The sequence below is a fragment of the Arachis hypogaea genome, chromosome 1 (assembly GCF_003086295.3).
Source record: "Arachis hypogaea cultivar Tifrunner chromosome 1, arahy.Tifrunner.gnm2.J5K5, whole genome shotgun sequence".
Lineage (NCBI taxonomy): Eukaryota > Viridiplantae > Streptophyta > Magnoliopsida > Fabales > Fabaceae > Arachis > Arachis hypogaea.
Genome location: NC_092036.1, coordinates 93,239,928 through 93,251,963, shown reverse-complemented (window position 1 = coordinate 93,251,963; position 12,036 = coordinate 93,239,928). Strand labels below are relative to the sequence as shown.

The 12,036-nt window shown below is 39.6% G+C and overlaps 2 protein-coding genes and 2 pseudogenes across 2 annotated transcripts; 2 read left to right on the top strand and 2 right to left on the bottom strand.

Moving 5' to 3' along the window:
- Positions 1–2,450: 2,450 nt before the first annotated feature.
- Positions 2,451–3,920, top strand: LOC112696045 (S-adenosylmethionine synthase 3-like; annotated as a pseudogene).
- Positions 3,921–4,109: 189 nt separating this feature from the next.
- On the bottom strand, positions 4,110–5,160 carry LOC112696092 (thioredoxin-like 3-3). The gene is made up of 3 exons (XM_025748695.3): positions 4,833–5,160; positions 4,717–4,742; positions 4,110–4,500 (listed from the first exon to the last, which is right to left on the bottom strand). The coding sequence occupies exons 1-3, from the start codon at positions 4,971–4,973 to the stop codon at positions 4,281–4,283; spliced, it is 387 nt and encodes a 128-aa protein (XP_025604480.1). The 5' UTR covers positions 4,974–5,160; the 3' UTR covers positions 4,110–4,280.
- Positions 5,161–9,271: 4,111 nt separating this feature from the next.
- Positions 9,272–10,444, top strand: LOC112696063 (S-adenosylmethionine synthase 3-like; annotated as a pseudogene).
- Positions 10,445–10,791: 347 nt separating this feature from the next.
- LOC112696100 (thioredoxin-like 3-3) lies at positions 10,792–11,754 on the bottom strand. Its single transcript, XM_025748706.3, has 3 exons — positions 11,516–11,754; positions 11,399–11,424; positions 10,792–11,182 (listed from the first exon to the last, which is right to left on the bottom strand). The coding sequence occupies exons 1-3, from the start codon at positions 11,654–11,656 to the stop codon at positions 10,963–10,965; spliced, it is 387 nt and encodes a 128-aa protein (XP_025604491.1). The 5' UTR covers positions 11,657–11,754; the 3' UTR covers positions 10,792–10,962.
- Between the last annotated feature and the right edge of the window lie 282 nt (positions 11,755–12,036).

Here is a 12,036-nt window from a genome sequence, read left to right as displayed (position 1 = left end):
CCTGCAACCTGCAATTACAAAATAGCAACTACAAAACAGCAACAAACATTAACAAGAAAAATTAACCATGTTCTTAACCTAAAGCAGGAGCCAAACACAATGGAAACTAACAGCATATTCTTAACCACAACACAAGACCATATCTGCCTCAGACATTCAGCCATTCAACACAAGGTAATTCTGCCTACAGCCTACAGCATTCATCCATTCAAGTATTCAAATACAAAGCAGAATTCAGCCATTCAAATACAAGTATTCATCAACATTCTAACAAATTAGGAGTTCTTGAATCATTGAATCAGAATTCAAATACAAATATTCATCAACATTAGGCGTTCTGGAATCACTGAATCAGAATTCAGAACCATACATTCTAACAAATTATCAAATACAAAGCATTCAGCCATTCAACAAATAAACAAATACAAAGCATCAAAATACAAAAACATCAACATTAGGCGTTCTGGAATCACTGAATCAGAACCATACAATCTACGAGAGGCCAGCAAAAAAATTAGGAGCCATCCGCAACTAGTAAGCCAGATAACAAACTAACAGAGCAATCGAGCCATTGAGCAATTAGAAAATATTCACACTAAAACAGAGTAACAAACTAACAGAGGGAACGAGCCATGAGTAAAGAAGAAGAAGACCAAAAATTGAAAACAGTCACACTAAAAATGGAACAAAAATTGAAGAAGAAGACTGAAGAAGAAGAACAAAGAATAACAATTTCAGAACTTCAAAGTTCAAACCAAGAAGAAGACCGAACAATCAGTGAAAAAAAATAGTAAAATACCTAGAAGAACAGAGCTGGTGATGGAGGCATGAACAGAACTGGCGACGGAGGCAGGAACAGAGCTTGCGACGGAGGAGCAAAGTTTGCGACGGAGGAACAGAGCTACTCGACAGAGGCAGGAGGCAAGCCCGGTGACTGTGCTTCCATTGCTGAGAGTATGAGACGTTAGCTGAGTGAGGGACCGAGTGAGCTTCGAAGCTCCAACCGGCGACAGCGTCAGGAGCAGTTCGGCGGCTGAACGAAAGGGAGGGATTGAGCTCGCCGATGTTGAGAGGAACCGCCAGCTCGAGGGTAATGGGAGGGACGAGAGAGGGAGTGTGCTGCGCCATTGGAGAATCAGAGGGAGTTAGGGTTGGTAGGGCTGGGGACTGGGGTGTTCGATTGAATGCTAAACGCCTGCGTTTTGGCGTTTTTGGGCAAAATAAGAAAATCGGCCGGGTTCCGGTTTGGTTCGACCGACCGGTTTTCGACCGGTTCAGCGGTTTGAAAACGATTTTGATTCTGCCGGTTTTTTGTGTTGAACCAAACCGTAAAGACTACTGGTTCACGGTTAAATCGGTCGGACCGGCCGGTCCGGTCCGGTTTTCAGAACCTTGGGCAGAACAGGTGAGGCACTGCACAAACAAGCGGCCGGAAAGACAGAGACGGAGGTGGCAGAGGCGAACAAACACTGGCGGCGTGGTGACGAGGCAGAGGAGCCGGCGAGGAGAGTGTGTGAGTGAAGTTGTGATTCTTGGGAGATAGTGAGTTGAGGTTGGGGATGACCGGATGGTTTGGGGTGCCGTTGGGAAATTAGGTTTTTTTTTTTCAAATTCATAAACCAAAATGGCATCGGAATAAGAGAATTTTTCTAATCTTGCTTAAAAAACCCAATAAAATTATTGAATGTGTTGTTCTTCTGGTTCTTCTTGTTTGGACTTGTGCGGAATTATTCGTTTGTTATTATTGCCTTTATCCAAATCCATTTGGATCTGCTCCGCATTATCGTTATAAAGATCTGGTATAAAATATTTGTGGCTCTCGATTTCTGCAGCTCATTCGATCTATATGTCCTTTCTTTTTTTTTGTGTTTGTGATTTTTTTTATTTGCTTGGTGATTATGCTTGCATGAAGTAATAATAACGTGAAATTGTAATTCTCTAGTGAAAGCTCAGAGAATTGAGAGATCGGTTGTGCGGTTTTTGATCTATTTTATCAGGCATGAAACGAAGTAGCTTTTGAAAATAAATATTTGCAAGCTAGTAGAAGCCAAAACTATCGCTACCTTTCCTAGAATCATTAGAGTAACGATAAATCAACGTGTCGACTTTACTTAAAATTACGCAGTGCTTGATTCCTGTTGTAAACATTTCACATCGTAGATCTACATACGATTCAATGATTTCATCACAGATTTAATGTGATAATGAAATCTAATTTCATCTTCATTGACCTGAGATGTATATAAAGTATGATAGATATAACAACAAATCAACTGTACAAGTGCAACTCCTAACTAACTCACGAACTGTTATACTGCATAACTTCATTATATGCAAAGACATTTGGCCAAAAGGTTATCTACGATCATTATGGCTTTACATGGAGCTATAATGGCTGACAACTTATGCACTAATCAATCGATTAAAACATATTTGAAGGTGCTACAGAAATTTGATATTTGTTAATTTCATGCATTAGAATGTACATTGTTTACTCTTTGATTATTGTTTTATATATTATTCATTAAACACATTTCAACATATCTTTTCTCACCTGACACCCTTTTTCCTTATTTAATGTCAGATATGGAGACCTTTCTCTTCACCTCCGAATCTGTAAATGAAGGTCACCCTGACAAGATCTGTGACCAGGTTTCGGATGCCATCCTTGATGCTTGTTTGGAGCAAGACCCGGAGAGCAAGGTTGCCTGTGAGACCTGTACAAAAACCAACATGGTTATGGTCTTTGGTGAGATCACAACCAAGGCAAATGTGAACTATGAGAAAATAGTTCGAGACACTTGCAGAGGCATTGGGTTCGTTTCAGCTGATGTCGGTCTTGATGCTGACAACTGCAAAGTTCTGGTCAACATTGAGCAACAGAGCCCTGATATTGCCCAAGGAGTTCATGGTCACATGACTAAAAAGCCTGAGGAAATTGGTGCTGGTGACCAGGGACACATGTTTGGCTATGCCACAGATGAAACACCTGAGCTAATGCCACTTACTCATGTCCTTGCTACTAAACTTGGTGCCAAGCTCACTGAAGTTAGAAAGAACAAAACATTCCCATGGGTGAGACCTGATGGAAAAACTCAGGTTACTGTTGAGTACAAGAATGATGATGGAGCCATGATCCTGATTCGTGTGCACACTGTCCTCATCTCAACACAACATGATGAAACTGTCACCAATGACAAGATAGCCAGCGATTTGAAGTAGCATGTAATAAAACCTGTCATCCCAGCTAAATACCTTGATGACAAGACTATCTTCCACCTCAACCCTTCTGGTCGTTTTGTGATTGGTGGACCCCATGGAGATGCAGGGCTAACTGGCCGTAAGATCATCATTGACACCTATGGTGGTTGGGGTGCTCATGGTGGAGGTGCCTTCTCCGGCAAGGACCCAACCAAGGTCGATAGGAGTGGTGCATACATTGTTAGGCAAGCAGCGAAAAGTGTGGTAGCTTCAGGGCTTGCTCGACGCTGTCTTGTGCAGGTTTCTTATGCAATTGGAGTCCCAGAGCCACTCTCTGTTTTTGTAGACACCTACAAAACAGGAAAGATTCCAGACAAGGACATATTGGCTCTGATTAAGGAAAATTTTGACTTCAGGCCAGGAATGATTGCCATCAATCTTGACCTCATGAGAGGAGGCAACTTCAGGTACCAGAAGACTGCTGCTTACGGACATTTCGGACGTGACGATCCTGATTTCACTTGGGAGACGGTGAAGATGCTCAAGCCCAAGGCTTGATGAGATAGCCAGATTACAGGTGGTTATCATCGCGGCCATCTTTCAGACTTTGGGTAAACAAGAAAATAAAAGGAGCTTCAATGCGTACCTCTTATTGAAGATTACGTTTCACAGTTTGATGAGGAACGAGGGTTAGATATGCTTCTTAGGCGGATACGTTAGTAAAATAGGAGTTTGCAGCATTAGCTGCCTCTTTTTTTTTTCGGTTTTACCACTTCAAATTTCTTAAACCGTTACCGATTCTTTTCCCATTTCTGCTATTGATTGTTTTGCAGCCAATCTCGTGTAGTTGGTGTAAACTTAAAATGCTATCTACGTGATATATTTTTTTTTATCAATTTATGAAGCTGTTTACCTCATAAAAGGACGGTTTATATGGTTGTAGTTTCAAATGGAAACATTGGATACTGGGTTTGCCTGAATATTCACTGAATTGTTCATGATTCACAATGTTACATCTACTGGAAAATTGCAAGCATGTCACCTAACTCTGACAATAAAAATGATATTGTATAGTGTACTCAAGAGTGCAACCAGACGCGATCACGCAGCCTCTCTTCTCCAGCACCATACATTTCATCTACCTTTTCACCATCTCGAAAAAATTGAAAAGTAGGGGTGTATCGAATGTGTTGAGTTGTTTCTGGGCATTCATCAATATCTACATAGACGAAGGAGAGCTTTGGAAAATTATTGCTCAATCTATGGAATGCAGGGAGGATTTCACTGCACACGCGGCACCTGAAAAACCAGGAAACTAGATCATTCATAATCTCCTGTTCTATATTTCAATTTCACACAACCACCTTACAAGTTACAACAATCAAGTAAGCCTAAATGGTAAAAGATGCTACCTGCTTTTGTGTTCACTTAACATCAGTTTCCATTATTATATCGATTCTTAATACCTTGTATAGTAATATAAATCAAACATATTCAGAGAAGAGATAAACATACCAAGAGGCGCCATAATTGATAACAGCCTGCAAAAAAAATAATCAAACATATGTCATATTAGAAATTGCAGAAAGATGAAGGGAAGAGATTGTTAGGAAATGGAAAGGGGTGGTTACGGAAGTTTTGGAGGATTTGATGTTGAAGAGGATGTGAGCGAGGTCATCGTCGGTGGAAGCAGTTTTGAAGTTGGAATGAGGGGTGAGCGGTAACCCTTCCTTGCTGCTGGTGGTGGTGATGCTACTTAAGCCCTTCTCCATTCTATGCCTACCGGTAATCAATCCCAATACAATCCTAGGGATGTATAAGTCAATTCAGTAACAGAATTCCAAGAAAGTATGAGTGATATCAAACCTAGTTGTCAGAACCGAACCAATAATCAAACCGGTTAGACTACTAGATCACTAGGTTATTAGTTCAACTAGTGGATCACAAGTTGAACCGGTCTCAAATTAAAATATAAAATCATCAAAATTAAAATTTAAAATACTCGTCTTCATTAACACTTTAACAACAATCAAGTCTCAATTTCTAAAAATAACTAATAGAAAAATAGACATCAAATAGTTAGTACTACAATAGGCGAATAACTAATTCGCCGCGGATTTGTGCTCCGTTTAAGGGTTTGCCGCGCCAATGAGTTCCTGCATGTACAAGATGATATTCGAATTGATACTTGCTTAAGCGAATTAGTGAGTTAACCGATAGAGTAATCCAAGTTGATTTGCTTAATAGGATCTTAATTTGACACAATAAAAGTGCAAACATAACAATCCATAAATTATGTCCAAGGAGTTTGTGAGAAGCATCTTAAAACACTGTTTAAAAAAAAATCAATCAATCACAGCGCCTATTATCTAATAACACTATCTCTGACAAATTCTTCCCATTCCAATCTCTTGATTCACAGAACCTATGAGCATCAATATTACCTATAAAATTACAAATACAATTCATCTAAACCTATTACAAATTAAATCAATCAGTTGTACATACAAATACAATTAGCATCAATACATTAAAACAACAAAAATCCAGTATAAAAATTAAAAAGAATAACTAAAAAAATAAAAAACTGACCTACAGCAGAAGCAGAAACAGAGTTAGTGACGGTTTTCCAACTTGGAGTCGGTGCAGGTTGCGCCGTTGCAGAGCAGACCACCGGCGAGAGAGGGCAGAGCTTCCAAGAGGAGCAGAGGGGAGCTTGCAGAGGAGCCAACACGATGACGACGGAGGCAGCAGAGGCAGACGAGCACAAGGCTGAGGCAGAACCAAGGTTTAGAAAACCGGACCGGTCATCAAACCGCTCTAGCTACTGGTTCACTGGTTCAATTGTCCAACCGGTTTAACTGATGGTTCAACCGGGAAAACCGTTTTAAAATAAAATAATAAATAAATTATAAATAAACATCCTAAAAATAGTATAATATAAATATTAAAATAATTTTCAAATTTAAAAAACTACCTTAAATGTCATCGATCAAATTCATATACTCTTATTAATATACAAACTCAAGTTAAATAATATAAAAAAATATCAAATATTAAATGTCAACATAAAAATTTATCAATCAGAGAAGTGGTTAATGGAAATACAAAACAATCAGAGAAGTGGTTAATGAAAATACAAAAAATCAAAATAATGCATGCTTTTTTCTCAAGGTGTGATAGAATCTTATGGCATGGGAGAGACCTTCACCAATTATCTTACGTTCGTGGGGAGTCAAGATTCTCTGATCAAGTGATCATAGACCTGTGTATAGCATATTCTCAGCAGAAGTTGATCAAAGAAGCTCTAGTGGCAAAAATATTTCAGCAAAACCAGCATTCAACATTCCAAAACCAGCAAAACCAGCAACTATAAATGACCATAAGTCTCTTTACCCAAGTCAAAATAAACAACTATATCTGAACTCAACAATCAGCCTTCAGCACCAAACATTACAAAACATTAACCAATAATCACACTAAACCTGCAACCTGCAATTACAAAATAGCAACTACAAAACAGCAACAAACATTAACAACAAAAATTAACCATGTTCTTAACCTAAAGCAGGAGCCAAACACAATGGAAACTAACAGCATATTCTTAACCACAACACAAGACCATATCTGCCTCAGACATTCAGCCATTCAACACAAGGTAATTCTGCCTACAGCCTACAGCATTCAGCCATTCAAGTATTCAAATACAAAGCAGAATTCAGCCATTCAAATACAAGTATTCATCAACATTCTAACAAATTAGGAGTTCTTGAATCATTGAATCAGAATTCAAATACAAATATTCATCAACATTAGGCGTTCTGGAATCACTGAATCAGAATTCAGAACCATACATTCTAACAAATTATCAAATACAAAGCATTCAGCCATTCAACAAATTAACAAATACAAAGCATCAAAACACAAAAACATCAACATTAGGCGTTCTGGAATCACTGAATCAGAACCATACAATCTACGAGAGGCCAGCAAAAAAATTAGGAGCCATCCGCAACTAGTAAGCCAGATAACAAACTAACAGAGCAATTGAGCCATTGAGCAATTAGAAAATATTCACACTAAAACAGAGTAACAAACTAACAGAGGGAACGAGCCATGAGTAAAGAAGAAGAAGACCAAAAATTGAAAACAGTCACACTAAAAATGGAACAAAAATTGAAGAAGAAGACTGAAGAAGAAGAACAAAGAATAACAATTTCAGAACTTCAAAGTTCAAACCAAGAAGAAGACCGAACAATCAGTGAAAAAAAAATAGTAAAATACCTAGAAGAACAGAGCTGGTGATGGAGGCATGAACAGAACTGGCGACGGAGGCAGGAACAGAGCTTGCGACGGAGGAGCAAAGTTTGCGACGGAGGAACAGAGCTACTCGACAGAGGCAGGAGGCAAGCCCGGTGACTGTGCTTCCACTGCTGAGAGTATGAGACGTTAGCTGAGTGAGGGACCGAGTGAGCTTCGAAGCTCCAACCGGCGACAGCGTCAGGAGCAGTTCGGCGGCTGAACGAATGGGAGGGATTGAGCTCGCCGATGTTGAGAGGAACCGCCAGCTCGAGGGTAATGGGAGGGACGAGAGAGGGAGTGTGCTGCGCCATTGGAGAATTAGAGGGAGTTAGGGTTGGTAGGGCTGGGGACTGGGGTGTTCGATTGAATGCTAAACGCTTGTGTTTTGGCGTTTTTGGGCAAAATAAGAAAATCGGCCGGGTTCCGGTTTGGTTCGACCGACCGGTTTTCGACCGGTTCAGCGGTTTGAAAACGGTTTTGATTCTGCTGGTTTTTTGTGTTGAACCAAACCGTAAAGACTACTGGTTCACGGTTAAATCGGTCGGACAGGCCGGTCCGGTCCGGTTTTCAGAACCTTGGGCAGAACAGGTGAGGCACTGCACAAACAAGCGGCCGGAAAGACAGAGACGGAGGTGGCAGAGGCGAACAAACACTGGCGGCGTGGGGACGAGGCAGAGGAGCCGGCGAGGAGAGTGTGTGAGTGAAGTTGTGATTCTTGGGAGATAGTGAGTTGAGGTTGGGGATGACCGGATGGTTTGGGGTGCCGTTGGGAAATTAGGTTTTTTTTTTCAAATTCATAAACCAAAATGGCGTCGGAATAAGAGAATTTTTCTAATCTTGCTTAAAAAACCCAATAAAATTATTGAATGTGTTGTTCTTCTGGTTCTTCTTGTTTGGACTTGTGCGGAATTATTCGTTTGTTATTATTGCCTTTATCCAAATCCATTTGGATCTGCTCCGCATTATCGTTATAAAGATCTGGTATAAAATATTTGTGGCTCTCGATTTCTGCAGCTCATTCGATCTATATGTCCTTTCTTTTTTTTTGTGTTTGTGATTTTTTTTATTTGCTTGGTGATTATGCTTGCATGAAGTAATAATAAAGTGAAATTGTAATTCTCTAGTGAAAGCTCAGAGAATTGAGAGATCGGTTGTGCGGTTTTTGATCTATTTTATCAGGCATGAAACGAAGTAGCTTTTGAAAATAAATATTTGCAAGCTAGTAGAAGCCAAAACTATCGCTACCTTTCCTAGAATCATTAGAGTAACGATAAATCAACGTGTCGACTTTACTTAAAATTACGCAGTGCTTGATTCCTGTTGTAAACATTTCACATCGTAGATCTACATACGATTCAATGATTTCATCACAGATTTAATGTGATAATGAAATCTAATTTCATCTTCATTGACCTGAGATGTATATAAAGTATGATAGATATAACAACAAATCAACTGTACAAGTGCAACTCCTAACTAACTCACGAACTGTTATACTGCATAACTTCATTATATGCAAAGACATTTGGCCAAAAGGTTATCTACGATCATTATGGCTTTACATGGAGCTATAATGGCTAACAACTTATGCACTAATCAATCGATTAAAACATATTTGAAGGTGCTACAGAAATTTGATATTTGTTAATTTCATGGATTAGAATGTACATTGTTTACTCTTTGATTATTGTTTTATATATTATTCATTAAACACATTTCAACATATCTTTTCTCACCTGACACCCTTTTTCCTTATTTAATGTCAGATATGGAGACCTTTCTCTTCACCTCCGAATCTGTAAATGAAGGTCACCCTGACAAGATCTGTGACCAGGTTTCGGATGCCATCCTTGATGCTTGTTTGGAGTAAGACCCGGAGAGCAAGGTTGCCTGTGAGACCTGTACAAAAACCAACATGGTTATGGTCTTTGGTGAGATCACAACCAAGGCAAATGTGAACTATGAGAAAATAGTTCGAGACACTTGCAGAGGCATTGGGTTCGTTTCAGCTGATGTCGGTCTTGATGCTGACAACTGCAAAGTTCTGGTCAACATTGAGCAACAGAGCCCTGATATTGCCCAAGGAGTTCATGGTCACATGACTAAAAAGCCTGAGGAAATTGGTGCTGGTGACCAGGGACACATGTTTGGCTATGCCACAGATGAAACACCTGAGCTAATGCCACTTACTCATGTCCTTGCTACTAAACTTGGTGCCAAGCTCACTGATGTTAGAAAGAACAAAACATTCCCATGGGTGAGACCTGATGGAAAAACTCAGGTTACTGTTGAGTACAAGAATGATGATGGAGCCATGATCCTGATTCGTGTGCACACTGTCCTCATCTCAACACAACATGATGAAACTGTCACCAATGACAAGATAGCCAGCGATTTGAAGTAGCATGTAATAAAACCTGTCATCCCAGCTAAATACCTTGATGACAAGACTATCTTCCACCTCAACCCTTCTGGTCGTTTTGTGATTGGTGGACCCCATGGAGATGCAGGGCTAACTGGCCGTAAGATCATCATTGACACCTATGGTGGTTGGGGTGCTCATGGTGGAGGTGCCTTCTCCGGCAAGGACCCAACCAAGGTCGATAGGAGTGGTGCATACATTGTTAGGCAAGCAGCGAAAAGTGTGGTAGCTTCAGGGCTTGCTCGACGCTGTCTTGTGCAGGTTTCTTATGCAGTTGGAGTCCCAGAGCCACTCTCTGTTTTTGTAGACACCTACAAAACAGGAAAGATTCCAGACAAGGACATATTGGCTCTGATTAAGGAAAATTTTAACTTCAGGCCAGGAATGATTGCCATCAATCTTGACCTCATGAGAGGAGGCAACTTCAGGTACCAGAAGACTGCTGCTTACAGACATTTTGGACGTGAAGATCCTGATTTCACTTGGGAGACGGTGAAGATGCTCAAGCCCAAGGCTTGATGAGATAGCCAGATTACAGGTGGTTATCATCGCAGCCATCTTTCAAACTTTGGGTAAACAAGAAAATAAAAGGAGCTTCAATGCGTACCTCTTATTGAAGATTACGTTTCACAGTTTGATGAGGAACGAGGGTTAGATATGCTTCTTAGGCGGATACGTTAGTAAAATAGGAGTTTGCAGCATTAGCTGCCTCTTTTTTTTTTCGGTTTTACCACTTCAAATTTCTTAAACCGTTACCGATTCTTTTCCCATTTCTGCTGTTGATTCTTTTGCAGCCAATCTCGTGTAGTTGGTGTAAACTTAAAATGCTATCTACGTGATATTTTTTTTATCAATTTATGAAGCTGTTTACCTCATAAAAGGACGGTTTATATGGTTGTAGTTTCAAATGGAAACATTGGATACTGGGTTTGCCTGAATATTCACTGAATTGTTCATGATTCACAATGTTACATCTACTGGAAAATTGCAAGCATGTCACCTAACTCTGACAATAAAAATGACATTGTATAGTGTACTCAAGAGTGCAACCAGACGCGATCACGCAACCTCTCTTCTCCAGCACCATACATTTCATCTACCTTTTCACCATCTCGAAAAAATTGAAAAGTAGGGGTGTATCGAATGTGTTGAGTTGTTTCTGGGCATTCATCAATATCTGCATAGACGAAGGAGAGCTTTGGAAAATTATTGCTCAATCTATGGAATGCAGGGAGGATTTCACTGCACACGCGGCACCTGAAAAACCAGGAAACTAGATCATTCATAATCTCCTGTTCTATATTTCAATTTCACACAATCACCTTACAAGTTACAACAATCAAGTAAGCCTAAATGGTAAAAGATGCTACCTGCTTTTGTGTTCACTTAACAACAGTTTCCATTATTATATCGATTCTTAATAACTTGTATAGTAATATAAATCAAACATATTCAGAGAAGAGATAAACATACCAAGAGGCGCCATAATTGATAACAGCCTGCAAAAAAAAAAAATCAAACATATGTCATATTAGAAATTGCAGAAAGATGAAGGGAAGATATTGTTGGGAAATGGAAAGGGGTGGTTACGGAAGTTTTGGAGGATTTGATGTTGAAGAGAATGTGAGCGAGGTCATCGTCGGTGGAAGCAGTTTTGAAGTTGGAATGAGGGGTGAGAGGTAACCCTTCCTTGCTGCTGCTGGTGGTGATGCTACTTAAGCCCTTCTCCATTCTATGCCTACCGGTAATCAATCCCAATACAATCCTAGGGATGTATAAGTCAATTCAGTAACAGAATTCCAAGAAAGTATGAGTGATATCAAACCTAGTTGTTAGAACCGAACCAATAATCAAACCGGTTAGACTACTAGATCACTAGGTTATTAGTTCAACTAGTGGATCACAAGTTGAACCGGTCTCAAATAAAAATATAAAATCATCAAAATTAAAATTTAAAATACACGTCTTCATTAACACTTTAACAACAATCAAGTCTCAATTTCTAAAAATAACTAATAAAATAACTAATAGAAAAATAAACATCAAATTAGTTAGTACTACAATAGGCGAATGATGAGCGGATAATTTGTACGCTTTTTGGCATTGTTTTT